At 41.4% G+C, this 18847-nt stretch overlaps 1 protein-coding gene across 11 annotated transcripts in view; it reads right to left on the bottom strand.

The window, feature by feature from the left end:
* Window positions 1–4364: 4364 nt before the first annotated feature.
* Window positions 4365–18847, bottom strand: part of LOC119851994 (myosin VIIA and Rab interacting protein) — a 371019-nt gene continuing 356536 nt past the window's right edge. For 8 of the 11 annotated variants that reach the window (XM_038392707.2, XM_038392709.2, XM_043508865.1 and 5 more), the window contains 6 exons: window positions 15528–15722; window positions 9286–9447; window positions 7624–7728; window positions 7476–7536; window positions 6114–6232; window positions 4365–4703 (listed from right to left, as the gene is read on the bottom strand). In XM_038392707.2, the coding sequence (XP_038248635.1) occupies window positions 4671–4703; window positions 6114–6232; window positions 7476–7536; window positions 7624–7728; window positions 9286–9447; window positions 15528–15722 (675 nt within the window). In that variant the 3' untranslated portion in view covers window positions 4365–4670. The remainder of the gene's footprint in view (window positions 4704–6113; window positions 6233–7475; window positions 7537–7623; window positions 7729–9285; window positions 9448–15527; window positions 15723–18847) is intronic. The other 3 variants (XM_038392714.2, XM_038392715.2, XM_038392718.2) reach the window with 3 other exon arrangements.

The raw sequence follows: 18847 nt of genomic DNA, 5'->3' as shown, positions 1-18847 counted from the left end.
CTTTTTTTAATGTGTGTGTGTGTGGATAGCTTATGAACTAAGCACTACTCCGGGTTTTTAAAGCCAATCATTCAGACTTGTTAGACACAGCAATTGCTTGAATAATAATAAAAAGGCAATCCACCACCAATGAAGCCTCTGTCACACTTATCTTAAGATAGATAGGAGGCTGTTAGGTAATACAGTGCTTTGTCACATTATACCAAAACCATCTGCATAGCTTAATTGAAAACATAATTACTACAAAAAGAAAAGGAGTACTTGTGGCACCTTAGAGACTAACAAATTTATTAGAGCATAAGCTTTCATGAGCTACAGCTCACTTCATCACAATCCTATCAAATCTTGGCCACTGTGGCCTGGTGAAGGACTACTATTTCTTCCCAATGGCCTTTTGGACTCACTCTGGTTCCATTAGCCTACAAGGGTGTGTACCCTTAAAATAGATCCCTCATGCCCAACCTCAATGCAAGAGATAATGGAAATGTTCAGTTCCAGATGCTAGTCTAGTTGCCAACTGCCCCACCTCCAACCCAAGCTAAGATCTGCTCACACTCATGGTACAGGTATATGTGAACTGAGCTAGAAATCAGCTGGGATTATCCAGGGTTCTCACTATTGTCATCATCCATTTGGCTGTTAAAATAAACCCACTCTCAGCCTTGGTAGCTCCTGTGCCGCTACAGAGAGGAAATTCAACATTTAATGCAGATTTTGTAATGGAGGAGGGCCAACAGTATATCAGAACTAGCCCCAACTTGGCCTGGGACTCCCACACAAGATGAACACACACGGCTGCTACTCTGAACACTGGGTCAGATGCTCAAGATTGTGCCACTGGTCCAGGCCTGAAGAATTTAGAGTGGCACTAGCTTCTGACCCTCAGTAAGTCATTGTGATGGTCAGGGTTGACTGGAACTCAGCACTGCTGCATCCATGCCCCCTATTCCAAGGGCTGGAAGATGTGTACCTTATAACTGCTACTCAGGCTCTATGCTAGCCAGGGGATTCTGCTTCTGTAAGGAAAATCTCCAGATAGCTAGTTGAGGCAGTTTTTTACATGTACATATATCTTTTCTGTGAAAGCATGCTACAGCCCTAATCTGACAGTTAATACTCACTTGAAGGAAGGCTTGTTCTCCACAGCACTGTGAATATGAGCACCACTGAGGTTGACTACATTTCCATAGCATTTTTCAAAGGAACAGGCCAAATGCAAAGTACTCACTGCTTGGCAATGCAGTAATCCACACTAAAAGAGTAGTGACACTGACTGTCCACAGCACAGAGATGGAAAAGTGCAAGCTATCGCAGTAAAAGCCTGAGACCGCACAATTCCAGCGGGGTGAGGAAAGTGATTCTCTTAATCATGAGGAAGCTAGAGCCTGGGGTTTGGGACATTTGTTATCACTAGAGCAAAAAGATAAAAGTGAATGTGATCCCTGCAAGGAACCTGCCACATGCCATGAAACTTGCATTGGACAGATTAGAACAGGGAAACATGGGGAATGAAGATGCTGTATGTATTTAGAGAGGACCAAAGCCTGAGGTTACCCAACCCAGCTCTTAAACTCGCACTGACATCTATGGGAATTTTGCCAGTCGAGGGACTGTATTTAGCACAACGTGCATATGGTTTAGAAGGATGTAATAAATTTCTTAAAGGGCTCTTTTCTTTTTCCTCTAAAATCAATCTGAAGGGAAGTGTGTGTGCCTCTATCCCTCCCTGGCTAAATTAGTGCATTTCACACACTGGAATACTGCAGTCCTTTTTCGAGCTGCACAGCTGTGAAAGAACCAATGGAGAAGTGGCCATTTATGTACAGCAGGTTCCTATACTGCCAGGGCGAAGCACCCACAATACTACTCAAATGTATGGCAGTGCAGTCTGCATCTTTTCTGAGTAAAGTGCACAGAAATCCAAACAACAGGAGATTTATTTTCTTTTTCTTTATGAATCAGGTCCCTGCAAAGGCATTCTTTTTCATAAATTGCTTTTACTCTTATAATTTCTCTTAACAATAATTCCTGGTGAATACGCAAACAACAACAACAAGGCAAGCTTTACTGTCACTCAGACTTAATCAAATAGATCATTATATAGTCTTAATTTTTTTAACCATTAAAATATTTTCATTTGTAAAAATTAATCTAAATATAAATATTAACACTAAAGATTGAAATCACTTGATGACAAAATAATTATTTGTGTGCAATAACATGTTTTTTATGATTTTTTTTTAAACAGTAAATTAAATCTTTGCACATATTTGGCACAAGTAAATCTGTAAAAATGCAAATACCATGTAGTGGGGCGGGGCAGGGTTTGTTTTGTTTTTTGTTTTGCAATACCTACACAATACACATTTTTGTCAAAGAAGACTTAACATTGTAACAACAGTAGTTGCTTTTCATGCCTCTTATGGAAAACATCCTACTCCAAAGTCTGTTTTTTAAATCACACTAACAGAGCAAAAGCCATTAATCTATTAAAATTAGTCATTCCTGAATTGATATTACATACACAGTATTAGCATATTATTAGACAAATATGTAAACCAACCACTATTAGTGACATTTCATGACACGCATACCTGCATAAACAAAAATCTGGGAATGTATCACACACACACACACACGAGAACAGTCTACTAGATGGAGACTGAAAAATGTATTAGGCACCCTACTCTGTTTAATCTCCTTCACTAAGATGGGGTGTGTGTGTGTGCGCGCACGCGCACACACTATTTTTAAACACACTGGACCAAGTTCTGTCCTCATACTTGTGTGAACAAATTGAAGACAATGAGGATTGCATGAGAATAACACAACGCATAATTTAGCCAGAATGACCATGCTGGGCTAGATCTTCAACTGGTGTAAATCACCATAGTTCCACTGGTATCTGTGGAACTATGGGGATTTCTACCAGTAGGGGATATAGTCCTATACTTCAAATTGGACCAAATTCTTTTCAAATAATTGTCTGGGTGGGCTTGGACAAAATGGAAGCTGGATATGAAATGCTCCTAACTTTTAGTCATGCAGAATCCAAGCCTACTGACCAGATCTTGCTAAACCAAAACGATTCTATCTCTTCGCTATACAGGCCCAAACTACCAAAATGGCTACCTCCAATGTGTGCCCAATTTTCAGTAGTGCTGGGCACCCACCGTTACCGAGGTGGATGATGGGAGCTGTGAATCCTCAGCATTTCTGACAGCCAGGCTGCTCTTCTCTAGGTAGCCTAAATGTAGATCAAGGTGCCTAAGCTGAAGCACCCAAATTTGAAAATTTTGGCCATCATTTCTGGAATCCATCAGAAGCTGTTTAATGTCCCCAACTTTTAAATTACTGCACATTTTAAAATTTATTTCTAAACATCTGTGGTTAAATAGACCAATCGTTCCTTAGGGTTCTGTACTGCCCATTAAGTAATGACCAGCACTGGTGGCCATACAAAGAGGTGCTACCCCTGGTGGAGCTTCAGGAGGCATTCTGCTTCCCAAAGCTCTTTGGGATGCTGGGGGAGCTTGTCTGCAGCTACGCTCCTGTATAGTGCGCAGCTCAGCACCCTCTGTTCACTGATCCTGCTCTGTGGGTCGGCAGGGAAGGGGGAAGAGCCACTCTCTGCTTCCTTTAGGTTACAGGGGAGAGCAGTCCCAGTGCTCCTCAGAGCAAAGGGACTGCAATTCTGAAAGGCCCTTCCACGCATCATGCAAGGGACGGGAAGGGAGATGCCCCTCGTGTGCTATTCCCCCTCTTAGCACCTGTATAAGGGCTTTTTATAACTAGCCCTTAACGTTGAAAAATACGTTTCAGGAAGCACTTTCTTTGAACAATATCTAACACATAGCATTGTTTTATTCTACTTTTGTAATCTTAAACATTTGATAGGGATTAATTCAGAGATGCACCTGCTGTGAGTAACAAATATTTAGGACACTGCCTAAAATGGATTTTGCTTCTAAGCATAGAGGAGCAAGGTGTTGATTTTGCAATGGTTTTCAGATGCATCAGATGCCAAAATAATGACTCAGAATGTATCTTTTTGTAGACATGATACATGCGTGTCCCTCACCACAGTATGCTATGGTGGAACGTGCCAGCCTATCACAAATGTAAACTGCTCCGTTAGCATTCAAACAGCCCAGGTCTGTAGATAGAATAATAAGTCAGCCAAAGATGCTCTATCAGCATACAGAGGATCTTTTAGAAAATGCCACTGGGACTGATCTTCAAACACTGAACTCAGTGTCAAACGTGCCAGCAAATATGGATCACAGGTTTGTTTTTTTACCTTTCTCTTCACATGAAATATTGACCAACAATTATCGTTGAATTAAATATACAAAAACATATTGTATTTTAAAGACAATATACTTTAGTACAATCAATGGGGGGGAAAAGTGCATCTTAAAACATGGAGCCTTGCTTATGAAACTCAGTATCCTTTCTGGAGTCTCATGAGAACTTTAAGGCAGAGTTTCCATTAGCAGACCACAATGCTGGACAGCTTTCTCAATGAGGTATCCAAACAAAGCCCTATTACTGAGGCATGGTGGGTTCTCGAGGGTCCGTTTTTTATTGGACATATACAATGGCTGTTAAATAAAGGCACTATAGTGTACAGCCTTAGGCAGTGTGTTATTGGCAGTAGTTTTGTAAGTCTAGTACATTACAGCAGATCCTATAGTTGGTTCCTAGAATGGAGAGAAAAGGAAAACATTAGCAAAATATTTCATAATGACAAAAAATGTCTAGAGTACAATGCTGATAAGGCTTTTTAAATGAAAGGGGACCATCAATGTTTTATTACCAGGTGAAATACACCCCATGCAGAACAAAGACTTGTATACCATTTAAGTCCCCTCCTGATTGTTGAGATGAGCTGAGCTGCTTCTGTTGACAGTCCTGAGATTTGAACTCTGTGGGTGAAATCCCTGCCCCACTAAAGGTAACAGCAAAACTCTCATTGACTTCAGTGGGGCCATGATCTCAATTTGGGTGTCTGGGGGGCAAGGTTTTCAGCTTTTGATCTTGTTCCCCTATTGGCCTACTAGAACATGAGATTACTGATCTTCTGGGTAAAGTGCATGGCCCATTTGTTCACACAGGGATGAAATTCACCCCTAGCAGAGAGCCAGTACGTGGTCTATGCACCACTTAACTCCCACTAAATCCCTATGCTGAGCATTTCCCTGTAAGCAGGTGAGATATGAGGAGAGTGTCTTCTACTGTATTATATCGTGGGCATTGTTGCTGTCAGGATCTGTCCCCCAAGTTTGTGCTGTGGAGCGAATGTCTATTAATTCTGCCTGTTTTGACAGGATTTTTTTTAAATGGTTTATAGTTATAATTCTATAAACACACCCAGAGAACTTGCAGTAGGAGCATGTTTATGCACAACAATGTAGGTACAGACTAGACTAGGGCTTGTCTACACTTACCGGGGGTTCCACACATACGATCAATGCATCGGTGGTCGATTTAGCGGGTCTTCTCTAGACCCGCCAAATCGACTGCTGATCGCTCTCCGGTTGACTCCTATATTCCACCTGAATAATAAGAAGAAGGGGAGTCAATGGGAGAGTGGCTCCCATCAACATTGCGTAGTGTGGACCCCACAGTAAGTAGATCTAAGTACATCAACTTTAGCTATGTTATTCACATAGCTGAAGATGCGTAACTTAGCTCGATCTCCACCCCTTGTGTAGACAAGGCCTAAGAGCTCCTCAAAGAGGCACAGTTCCTTGGCCGCTCCCAGCTTCCTTGGGTCCAGCTAGTTCCGCCCTCCCCACACCGCCCCAGATTCTTGGCCAGCTACTATAACTGGCAAGAGGGAGGGTGGAACTAAAGTCTCTCCTTGCCCATTTGCTCTTACTGGGGAATATCATATGAACAGCTCCTTCTCTTCTCCTCCTCTCTTCCCCAGCCACCATGTCCAAAAGTGCAATCTGAATAGCTCTTCTGGCTGGGCAAGGGAGTGAAAGGAGCCTTAGTCTCATATGCAGTGAGTAAGGACTAGGGACAATCTAGCCTTAAATGAGTAATCCCTCTCTCCATATTTCCTGCTCTTAACAGTTTTAACAAGGTCTGTTCTCAGATGTTACCATCAAGTCCTTGGCAGTGCTTTTTCTCTCTTTAGTTCTTTGTGTTAGAGATCCTTGGAGCATAAAGTTTCTGTTAAATGTTCTAACAGTAGTAACTGTAGAAGCATCAATATTTTCACCTGGGAGGGAAAAAAATGGGAACATCCTTTACGTGACAACTTGAACCAAACAACAGACTTGAAAAAGCAAATCTTCTAGCTCTTTAGAGACTTAAACCTAAATTTTGAGGAAAGTTAGGTTTATTTTAAATGGAAACTGGAAGACTGTGATATTGTAAGAGTGGTTTTTGAAATTAGGAGAAAGCCTGGTTCACTACCAAGTGACTTCACTTCCATCAATGGCGTTACACTGGCATAAGGTTCGAGTAAAGCAGTGGTGAGTTACAAAAATTGGAAGGCACACACTAAAAAATTAGGAAACTCGGAGTAAACAGGATCTATCTCATGAAAATGTTCATAGGCATACACTAAATCACCAGATAATGTAACTAAGCCAAAAGTTATAGATGAATTCAAGAGATACATTTCTTAAGATGATTTTGTGGCGCGACACTGGGATGAAGATAAATCAAAGAGACATGCATGTTAGCTGGGTAGCTTCACCCTGTCCCTAAAACGTCCTATGGCCTCCAGCCTGGATTCAGCAAGGCGCTTAAATTAAGCTCACATTTAAATGTTTTATTAATAGTGCTTTGGTGGATTCAGCAAATAATTAAGCTGGATAATTAAGCTTTTCCGTGTATACATAGTAAACTCTAATCAAGTGCATTGACTCTCCAGAAACTAGAAATATTTTAAGACAAGAAATGAGATCTGTTGTCTATGGCATGGGTGCCTTGCTGACACATGCTCCACTTAATCCCAGAATAATGCTTTGAACTACAATTGTCCATGGCTAACTAGCAGAGCTGGTGCTTGGCATAAGCAGACTAAGCAATTATTTAGGGTCCCGAGCAGCTCAAGGCCCCCCCCCTTTGTTATTGCATGTTATGTGGGGGGGCCCCCCAATGGGCTAGCACCATCTCTGCTAATTAGCATGCTGTGATTGCTCTGGCTGCTGATTCTAACCTTCACTCACTCCAAAATAACCTTTTTTTGGGGATCTTTTCAGGTCACACAGCCATCATTTCTTATTTGCCTTAGCCAATCTCCTGCTCTTGTCCCTATTGAAGTATGGCAGCAAATTAAATCAAAAGCAACTTCCAAAGGGCCAGATCAGTATTTGATTTTATATACTTATAGCTCTCGGGTACTGTTTATTCTCATTGCATTCACTTTGTAATTTAATTCCCCTTAGCTGCCCTCTTTAGGGCAGAAAGAGAACACAATAAATAAAATGAGTTGAATGAATTTTTTGGTGCACCTTTTACTGGTGGAGCTGGAAGCTTTCTCCTCTGCTGTCTTGATGTGTCTATTGTTTGCATCTGTGAAAAACACATAGATTTTACTAAGTTTTAATACAGAAAAAAGCAGGGTCTTCCCCCATGCAAAACTGCATAATGTTGTGGCACCTGATTCATTTGCTTTTGATCCCTTTTTCTTGTCAGGTGAACACATGGAGCCACGTTCAAGCCTGCAACACTGAGAGCTGAAATTCTGCTCTCGATATCTGAAATCTTAAAGCAAAACAATAAATTAAAAAGAAATGAGGGGAGGGAGAAGTTTCAGAATTACTGTAAACACCACTAGTTAACGGCAAAAGGAACTCATGCTCACATCCTCATCAATCAGAAATATAAAGAAAGAGACAATTGATTTCTTCTGTAACTCTGAAAGACAATCTAATTGAGACATTTTGGACTGCTGTGTTCTTTAGTCATGAGTGCCAAAGGGAACATTCACATATTAGAAAAGATGATTCCTCATTACATGGAGTAAACGAATGATCTCGTGGCACTGTACTCACATTCTCTATGACTATGGACACTGTGCTACATTTGAAAAATACCCAATGACTCACAGCTGTGTAATTCTAACTTCATTCAAGTTGTGTTTTAAAAAGTTATGCTTAAAGCACTATATTTTATTATGCATTTGCAATTTCACATTGGTTCTCATTTTTTTTGAACACAGAACAGTGGTTTCTTTGCAACACCAAAATCTTCTACCTTAAATGTTTTGTAATTTATACTTTAAATACCTCAGTAAAGACATGTTATTAAACAAACAAGCAAGCAAACAGCTAAGCAAGCAAGCCTTTGGGGAGAAAGCAGGCTGAATTGGAGATAGAGGAAACAAATTATGCAAAAGTGTCAGAACTGATAGAGAAACAAGAAAACAGCCAGACAGATAACATGTGCAGGGGCACAGTGATGATAGATGAGAATCTGAGTTGCCAATACTGCGGGGAAGATATTTTCACTAGAATCGATTGCTTTTTAACTGTTTTAAGTACAAACTTATTTTCCTTCGACACCTTGTAGGACTGTCTTTTTTCCCATTTACATTTTACCATAAACTAATGATTCGAGCCAATACAAAGAAAGCACCATCCTCGGTTTTAAAGCTACTCAAGTAGTTAGGACAAATCCTGAGGTCTTAGTCCTTACACAAGCAGCTGCTGCTGAATGACGTCAATGTAAGTTTGCCTGTAAAAAAAAATGTGAGTAAAGACCGCAGAATGTGCTACCCAGTATATATTGGCACAGTGAAACAGGTCAGAAGTTTGTTCGGAACAGAGACGGTAAAATCAGCACACGCACATTATGTGGCTGCAGTTCTCTCATTCTGGTCTATGAACACCACCTGATTTAGCTGACTGCACAGAGTCCAGCATCTTTACTGAATCGGAAGAGGTACAGCAGGCTGCCAATGGAACTTGGGCATGAATCAGCACCTCTTGACGTTAATGGGTGCTTTGCCAACCAACTTCAGTAACAGCAGGATTAGAGCCAACATATCTGGTCCAAAAGAAGGGGATTCCTCCTGCATATCTATTTGTGATGAAATATGGCCCAAGCAACACCCCCCCCCTGCTCAGCTGCTGTTTTTGGATACATATTTTTGGATGATTAAAAGTGAAGTCCAGCTAATAAATCCATGTGGGTACAGGCAGAATCTGTGTGACAGTGGGCGATGAGTGTGAATCGGTGAAATATTAATAGATAAGGGCTAAGCACAACAGTAAAATACTGTATTGCCTCTCGAAATCGGAAGGCCGTGAATTTCCTCACCTGAAGCTCTGCATGATGAACTTGTGCTGCTGCTGTGGCTACCTGATCCTCCAGCTCAGCTAGTTCCGATTCCGCTGTAACACTGTTGATTTTGCGTGCTGCAGCCTCTAATTCATTCAGCTGACCCTCTAACCCATACACAGTGCCTGCTGTCAGGTACACCTAAGGATCCAAATCATGGCACAGAGTAAGTCAGCTTGGTTTTTATTCATGGTGTAACTCAAAGAGACCACAGGCTATTGGCAGCAGCAGATGAAAGCCAAAAATACCAAGAGCCCCAAAATCTCTGCATGCACCACAGTTGTTATGAAATAGATTTGGCTGGAAATTTATTTTCCCCCTATGGAAAATTTCAACTTTTCAGTGACAAATCAAAAATTGAAAACGTTAGACTGAAAATGAAAATTTTGAATTGGAAACGCCTCCATGGTGTCTCCTGGGAGTTGTATATTTGGATACCTGATGACCCCATTTTTCTCTATGTGCAAGGCTTTTCTCTAAGCCAGCCTGCATCTCCAATTATGCAACACAGTTTCCCCATTTGCCAAGCCACCATGGGGCACCTTAGAAGTCCTGGCTGTGGTGGATCATGGGAGATGTAGTCTGGCTGGGGAATCTGGCCCCTGGAGGAGAATGGGGTCAGGAAGCAGCCAAACTACAACTCCCATGAGGCACTACAGTGGTGTTTTGAAATAGAAATATTTTCAGCCAAAAACTGAAAACATTTTGGTTTTCAGGTGTTCAGTTTTTTGATTAAAAGTTGAAATTTTAGCACGAATTGACAATTTAGTAAAAAATTTTGTTTAATCAAAACCCCAATTTTCTGTCAAAAGCAGTTTAGATGGAGAACTTCCAATCAGCCCTACTATGAAATAACATTATCTATATATTTAAATTTAAAATAAAAATGCCTATCCACAAAGTCAAGGCAGTCTGACAATTAAAATTCCACATAGGAATAATCAACTCAGCAGAATATCAGCACTTAGACCCAGTAAAATAAATTAACTTGATAATTAATCAAAGCAGCAGACTATACCCAATCCCACACCATGCAAAATTCATATCTTCATCCCCCTCCACAAGCCTTTGCAAATAGATGGGTTTTGCAGTGTGTCTTGAGGGTCAACCAATTAAGCTATTTGGCTACAAAGTGGGAAGGGCAAATTGCATAGTTAAGGGGCCCTCTCAGAGAACATTCTGCTAGCAGCTCCCTCTCTTCTGTAACATGGGGAGTCCCAGATCAAGTGTCCTTTTTGACTAAAGCAGTGGCAAGGGAGAGGGGAAGATTCTCAAGCAGGCCAGTACCAATTTATGTCAAGCTTTTTTTTTAAATCTAATACCTTGCATTACATCTGGAGACCAAGAGGCAGGCAGTGCAAATCTAGGACACTGGTGTCATGTGTTCCCATTGAAACACACCACTTGCTAAGCAGGTTGTCACTTTTGCACTAGCTTCTGTTTTTGAATGAGTCTCAGGGGCACCCCCATGTACAGTGAATTAGCAGTCTGACCGTGGGGAGATAAAGGCATGGATAATTTGTCCTTAGTTATAAAATGTTTGGGATAAATAAATGTATCGCTACAATTCTGTCAGAACTAATTTTTAAAAAAATCTCCCCTGCACAGCAATCTCAGCTAGGGAGAAACCACTAATAGACAGTTTATTTCCTAGCCAACTATTCAGAGCGATCATCCGCAGTACATAGTGGTCTATTTACTTTCTTTCATCTTACTCAGAGAACCAAGTCTGTTGTCAAGCTGTTGGGTTTTCTTGATAGGACATATGCATCTACCGCTTAGCGCTCTGCCTAAATGTCTGCCACTCCATGTGACAGTAGTGCATCTTCTACCCATTCCCTAAATAATCAGCACACAATCCCAGCAGCCACTGTTGCTGCACAGTGGAAGGAAACTAAAGAATGCTGCCAAGTATTTCACCACTCCCGAATGATCACAGTGTTACAAAAACACTGGGAGTGAAAAATATGGTGCAGCTGGCTTCTGGGTCCCACAGCTGAGCACTGTGCATGCAGGGAGAAGAACCTCCAGCAGAAACCCCACTCCTCCTTACAGCAGCATCACTCCCTCACACTCTCCCAACCCAGCAGCAACAGTGCCAGCCTGTGTTCCAAATCCCACAACCCTTTCATACAGTCGGGTGGGATACAATTTTGTGGGTCATCATGGACCAAAAGCGCTGGAGAACCACTTCATTAGACGTTATCGTTTCCTAACTATGTCAACTAGATTGTGTTTTCCTTAAATCAAAATCATTTAAAACCCCCCAAATAAAAATAAATGGGGCATCTTGAATTGGTTGCTATAGAGCAGTAAGTTTTCAACCTTTTTTTTCATTTGTGAACTCCTACAGCATTTCAAATGGAGACCCCTTTGGAAATCTTAGACATAGTCTGTGGACCCCAGGGTCCCCACAGATTGAAAACTATTTTTCTATGGAAACGACAACTGTCACAGACCCCTTAGACATAGTCTGAGGACCCCAGTGGTCTGTGGACCACAGGTTGAAAACTACGGTCTTCAGAGTATAAACCCCTGTTGTATTTTTTTACACATATGTGACAATGCTGATAAGCTAATACACTTTGTCTTGTACTAAGTGAATGACAAGTTTTAGCATGGAGGATAAATCCTTTATTAAGGTGGTTTGCTGCAAAGAAGTGGCCTTCCTTGACATCTTGGCTGAAGCACTTAAGACATAAAAGGATGAATAAAAGATGAACGTTCTGATTTAACCAAGAATTTCCATGCTTTAGTGGGTCTTTAAAAAGTTCTTTCATTTCAAAGCAGTTTCTTTGTGGTGCAACATTTGTGGCACAGTAATTTTAGATTAAAAAGAGACTCTGTATCGGACTTCTTTTCTGCTAAATACAGCCATGCCGCTCACAAGAGGAGAAAGAGGAAAAAGGAAATGTGTAATCAGCCAAACCTTCAGAAAACTGAAGAAAAGATTCATTTAAATGTTATGGCAAAGTTCCATGTACAACCGGTTACATTTTTCACAAGGGGAAAATGCCTATGGAAAACAGAACTGCTTCGAAAACAGAAAACATTTTTCAAAGTTTTCCTAACTCCTCCACCCTCAACTTTTGTTGAAATTTCATTTCACAGCAGATTTTCCAGGCACCTCTAACGGGGAGAGTTTCAAAGTCACAGAGGGTAGACAGGCACCCAAACCATATTCATTTTCAATCGGAGTTGGGCTAACTCCTCTTTGTGCCTTTGAAAATCTCCCACTAAATTATTTATCTATACATTTAAATGCATGAGCCAAACTCAGCTACAAATGAGCGATGTGCAGCTCCTACTGAAGCATATGTGAGATTGTTCCCATGTATCCAGCAGAAAAGTGTGCCCTTTATTCTCCCCTTTGATTCATAAACATAATTTCCAGTAATTGTTAAGGAGAGTTACTCGTGATGGATAACATCCTGAAGTCTCTTCTCAGGCCCAGATCATGTGCAGAGGGAATCCTGTGTTTGCAGATCTGCCCCCAGCTGCACTTGAGGAGATGGAGCAGCTGACTTCATGGCACCAGTCCTGGATTTGCAGATGGCTCTTCACAAGTCTGCACACGTATACACGAGGTGTGAAAACCTGGCCCGTTGAAGCCAATGGAAGTTTAGACACGGATTTCCATGAGCCAGGATTTCACGAGGAGAGGGGGAAGATGGACTGAGGCTGAGAGTGGGGATAATGTGCATCATCCCCCCTTGCAGCGTGCATGGCTTTTGCAGGAAATCTAAATCAGACTGAGATTCTATGCCTCTCCTGTGGAGCCACTCTGTGCTGGGGTACCCCTGTTAGAGGTTTCAGAGTAGCAGCTGTGTTAGTCTGTATTCGCAAAAGAAAAGGATTACTTGTGGCACCTTAGAGACTAACATACTTATTTGAGCATAAGCTTTTCCCTGTTAGAGGGAAATTCTGGGGAGTGCTGCAAGTGTGGGCAAGCTCTGGCATTGTGACTGGGGTTGTACTGCCACAGAGCAGGAAAGCCACAGCCGATGTGAATGCAAAAGGCCCTGTGCCCCAATGGATCCCAAAGACCCATGTGGATTGGGGGGATCCTCTTGGAATTTAAGGGTGCACGTCACTCTTTATTCCTTGATGGGTGGGTAGAGAGCAAAAGAATGGGGAGGAAATCTTTTAAACTGGTCTACTCTTCGGGAACCTCTTGTGACCTGGGGAAATCTGGCTTTCAGTTTTCACTCTGTTCTCATTCTCCCAGTCATTAGGGCTCCACATAGGCACAGGGGTCAGCCCACTAGAGGATCCTAGTGCAGGACTAAGGCTTAAATCATTAAATATTTCAAGTGACTAAAACATCTACATTGCCTGACACTCTAAACTTGCTACTTCATTACATTGATTAATACACTATAAAATCAATTGGACACTAGCAGGAAACATCGGCATCTCTGTTACATATGCTGCAGTTTAGTTTAATTTTCTGGTATCCTTTCAAATGTGTTCAAACTAAGAAGTATGGCAGGGGTGAAATTCACAAAAGGCAACCATGAGGCTCTTTGCACCACCGAAGTTCCAGGATTGGGCTGCACAGGGAGAGCAACTACACATGGGCCTGGTTCACCATGGAGGAGATGTTCAGGCCAACCTCAACACATAGGATGAGGGGCATGGCTGCACCGTGCTTGGAAGCAAGCCTCATATTTGTGATAGCAGGGCTTGAGCCAGTAGAACTTGAGCTAGTGCACTCATAATAGCAATATGGACCTTCTGGCTTGCATGGGAGCTTGGAGTCTGAAACCTAAGAGGTTGCAGAACCTCTGCCTGAGCTGGAATATCCACACAACTATATTGGTGCACCATTGTGGCCCTGCTAACCCAAATCTGTATACCCAGGCTGCGAAGCTTACTCCCAGCTGCAGTATAGACATATCCATAGATGGCAGCAGTTGCAGCAAGGTGGGAGTCTCTAAGGTGCCACAAGTACTCCTTTTCTTTTAGTCAGGAGAATGCGTCTTGGGATCTGGTGAGCTCAATATCCTTTGCAAGTGATGCTAATGGGCAGCAGCCTCTATCCCAGAACATTGGCAAGAATAGCAGTTAGGGGGAATGGAGTAAAACACCAAAGCCCTGGTGGCCTGGTCCCAGACCAGAAGGTAGGTGATAGATTTAACTTTTAGTCCAGATTTATTTTTATTATTTGTATTATCAGGACATCGAGTCCCAACCTTGGACCAGGATCCCATTGTGTTAGGTGCTGTACAAACATATAGCAAAAAGACAGTGCCTGCCACAAAGAACTTACAGTCTAATGTGGATGAAGTGAATTAATCCACTGGGAGGAGCTTCTTTCTTTATGGGTTTTCAGACAGAGTAAAACAGGTGTCTATTTCCTTTAATTGTTATAATGGGAGAGTTGGGATTCCTATTACACTTTAAAAGTCACTAAAGAAGAGAAAATACAGTAGTTTAAATATCAGCTAAGTAAGACTTAGAAGAAGATTGAGAGGCATGAAAGAACTATTATTCCATTCAGGATACACTAGAACTTTTAGTTATTGAAGACTTACAAACAGGTAAATTCTTCCTTTGGACGACGATGCATGGCACGTGCTCATTCAAAAGGGCAGAGGAATTTGATTCTTCTGAGGAAATGGGGTTGTTGTTTTTTTTTTTTTGAGTTTTTTTAGGACTAATGTATGGTTTTCCAGTCTGCTCTATGTTATGGGGCAGTACATAGCTGCACAACCCCAGAAGCAGCGCCAGGGTACCACAGCTGTCCATTTCCCCTTACCAGATCAGACTGGTGTGTTGGGGGTGGAGGTGGAATCAAGGCTACTCTTCCTCCTTGCCTGCCTGCATAGGTTCCTGCTTACCCTTTGTACCCTGACTTGATGTGCAGGGACATAGACATTTTGCTTCTCAGTAAGCCACTTCATGGTTGTATACATCAGGCCACCATTTGACTTTAAGGGATTAAGTTTCTTTTTTCGAGTAAGATAATTTTACAACAGCTATAAAACCCAACAGATGTTCAGTTTTCTCCTATTATTATGAATGTTTCCCAAATGGAATAAAAAAAATAAAAATAAAAAATATCTGATGATCCTTTCAAAACAAGTTGTTTTTTAAAAAAAGCAAAAAATTAATACTAAAACTCAACATGCTATTGCTTAAGTCAAAACATACCACATGCCACCTTTTTTCCCCTAAAGAAGGCAATTTGCTATATGACATTGATATCGTACTCTTACATTTTCTTCCAAGGTGCTGAGCTGCTCATCGAGTCTGACAGGGTCTGTACCTAGTGGAAATGCCCCTCTCCCTCTGTCATGAGTATCTGTTGGGAAATCACAGGGACCGGTGGATTCTGCTATCAGTTCCTCTGTGGCATTGATGACTTTTAGGACCTCTGTAGATATGTTGCAGAGAGAGACAGCAGAGTACTTCTGTTTTGTTACAAGAGTAGATAGGGATAAACAACAGCATTATGTTAGGACGGAGATATAATTATGGTAATAGTCTCTTATCTGAAACTTTATTTTAAACATGCCTTCTAAAAGAATACCTAGGTGTTTCATATGAACAAAGAGGATACTTTAAATATTCAAACACACACATAAAATAAAATAACTTCCTAGTTTAGGGCTCAAATGACAAGGACCAAACTCTAGCCCTAACTGTGAACAACACACAACACTCCCTTTGAAATCAATGGGAGCTGAATGTTCCTATTTGGTGGCAGAATTTATAACCAGATTTTAAAAACTTGCCCCCACACACATAAAGTACCTGAAAATAACTGGGATCCTTAATTTATGGGCCCAGAGGAGGATATATAAACATCTATCCTACTCTACCCACAAATGAGGAAGTGCCATCCTCACTTGACTATTAAAATAATAGGTTTCTGGGGGCTGTTTCTCATTATTTGTCAGCCTTCCAAAAAAGAGGCTGAATTAAGGACACTTTAAAAATCAGCATCAAAATATTTGTCTGCTTCCTATATTTACTAACTAAATTACTTTAACTAATATGGAAAATTGTGTACCCTCTCCAACTCTGTTCTACTGAGCCCTGTTTGTACATTCAATGGACCTTATTCTTACATTGGTTTTAGACCAGGGTAATTTCTTTGACAACACTAAAATTACACCTGATTTACACCAGGATGCAAGGATAATTAGGACAGGTGAGGTTAGGAACTAAATCTGATATTGTAAATGCATAGGGCTTGATCTAAAGTTCACTGAACTAAATGCAGATACTCCCACTGACTTCACATGGAAGCACATGGGCATACTTCAGTGCAACTAATCACAGGAGTAGGTGTTTGAAGGGTCAGCCCTTTAATGTAATTATTAATTCCCAATCTGCAAACATTATGTATGTGTGTGATGGGACTCTTCGTGTGTAAATTTGCCCATATGCAAAGTGTCTGTAGGATAAGAACTAAGGATGGTTAGAGAGCGGAAGTATTTAATCCATTGACTTTACAGTTATTAATGTATTTCCACGACTGTCATTTATTAAAAATAAGTCACATTAAACTTTCACATTCAATGGGGAACAGCAGAAATAATTTTCTTTTGTTTCCTGCGAACTCTGGTGCAGTTGTGTTACAGTAACTCTTATGTTATTACTTTTTTGCTAAATTAGCTGTACTTTTTTTTTAAAAAAGCACACTATTCTACATGTCAGATGAGGCCATTATTGAAAACTTGCTCTTTTTTCAGAGCATGTATGGATTCATCCCTTGTACACACACATTAAATCAGCTTTAGTTCGGTTATTCAGTTAAATTACAAGGAAAAAAAAGCCTGAGATTGAAGAGAATGAGAACAAAAGCAAAGCCAGTTTGTTAACGGGTCACAGGTCTGCAGGTTGTCAGGGAGGCGAGAGGGAGAGTCATTAACAAGCAGATAAAGGACTCTCTGTACTGAGCAGAAATACTTGAATCACAAAGAGTTACCTACCTCTCTTAAGATTCTACTGTTTTTTCCATTTATTTTTGGAAGTGCCAATTAGGTTAAAATAGATCAATAATAATATAGGAGGGAGGAGGAAATCAATGTTACTTTGCTTTCATTATTTGCCTTCACAAGCACCTTTTCTTGTTCTATCCTATCAATTAAGACAAAAAGGTATTCTGGATAGATGTCTTGAATTTTCGTCGAAGTATACAGCATTGACATATGTTCCAAGGAATTGAAGATCTGAATTCAGTGTTTATTTTTTCATTAAATCTGTAGCACTTACTGCTATTATGGATCATTTACAAAATTCCATCTCTTTAGAGTTTTTCAGTCTAAGTTTCTGAGAGCATGTCTACATGGGGAGATAGTGACCAGAACAGCTATTCTGCAATAGCTCTTCTGGAATAGCCTCCTGTGTGGCCATTATTAACAGGCGCGACTTTCCAAAGTGCCGGGGGGGGGTGCTTACCCCCCAGCTCTGCCCCAGGCCCTGCTCGCAACTCCACCCAAGGCCCCACCCTGCCTCTTCCCACCCAGTTCCACCCCTTCCCCGAGCGTGGTGTGTCCTCGCTCCTTCCCTCTCCCTTCCAGCCTCCCTGCATGCTGTGAAACAACTGATTGTGGCAGGCGGGAGATGCGGGAAGGGAAGGGGAGGCGCTGATCGGCGGGGCCCGCCGATGGACAGGTGGCACTTGGAGGAGTAGACTTGAAATCAGATGAAGGATTTTAACCATCAGAGGAGTGAAGTTTTGGAATAGCCTTCCAAGGGAAGCAGTGGGGGCAAAAGATGTATCTGGTTTTAAGAATCTACTTGATAAGTTTATGGAGGAGATGGTACGATGGGATAATGGGATTTTGGTAAGTAATTGATCTTTAAATATTCAGGGTAAATAGGCCAAATCCCCTGAGATGGGATATTAGATGGATGGGATCTGAGTTACCCAGGAAAGAATTTTCTGTAGTATCTGGCTGGTGAATCTTGCCCATATGCTCAGGGTTTAGCTGATTGCCATATTTGGGGTCGGGAAGGAATATTCCTCCAGGGCAGACTGGAGAGGCCATGGAGGTTTTTCGCCTTCCTCTGTAGCATGGGGCATGGTTGACTTGAGGGAGGCTTCTCTGCTCCTTGAAGTCTTTAAACCATGATTTAAGGACTTCAATAGCTCAGACATGGGTGAGGTTTTTCATAGGAGTGGGTGGGTGAGATTCTGTGGCCTGCACTGTGCAGGAGGTCAGACTAGATGATCAGAATGGTCCCTTCTGACCTTAGTATCTATGAATCTATGAGTAGGGGGGAGCTGATGAGGGGCTGCCGGTGGGTGCTGAGTACCCACCATTTTTTCCCCCTGGGTGCTCCAGCCCCAGAGCACCCACAGACTTGGTGCCTATGACACTATTACATAATTATAATAAAAGCACCTTTTTCTCATTTACCTTAATCTGTTTCCAAAGTGTATTAGGCTAAATTGGAAAAAGGCACTCTTATTGTGGAATAATGTTGGGTTGTCCTCAAAGTTATATAAGTATGATAGAATTATAATTACGTAGTAGTAGAAATAAAGATAGACAAAAATAGTATATAGGTATTGTAAAAAGAT

Source organism: Dermochelys coriacea, chromosome 2, assembly GCF_009764565.3.
Source record: "Dermochelys coriacea isolate rDerCor1 chromosome 2, rDerCor1.pri.v4, whole genome shotgun sequence".
Lineage (NCBI taxonomy): Eukaryota > Metazoa > Chordata > Testudines > Dermochelyidae > Dermochelys > Dermochelys coriacea.
The sequence above is the reverse complement of the archived record's forward strand: the minus strand, read 5'-3'. Positions and strand labels throughout refer to the sequence as shown.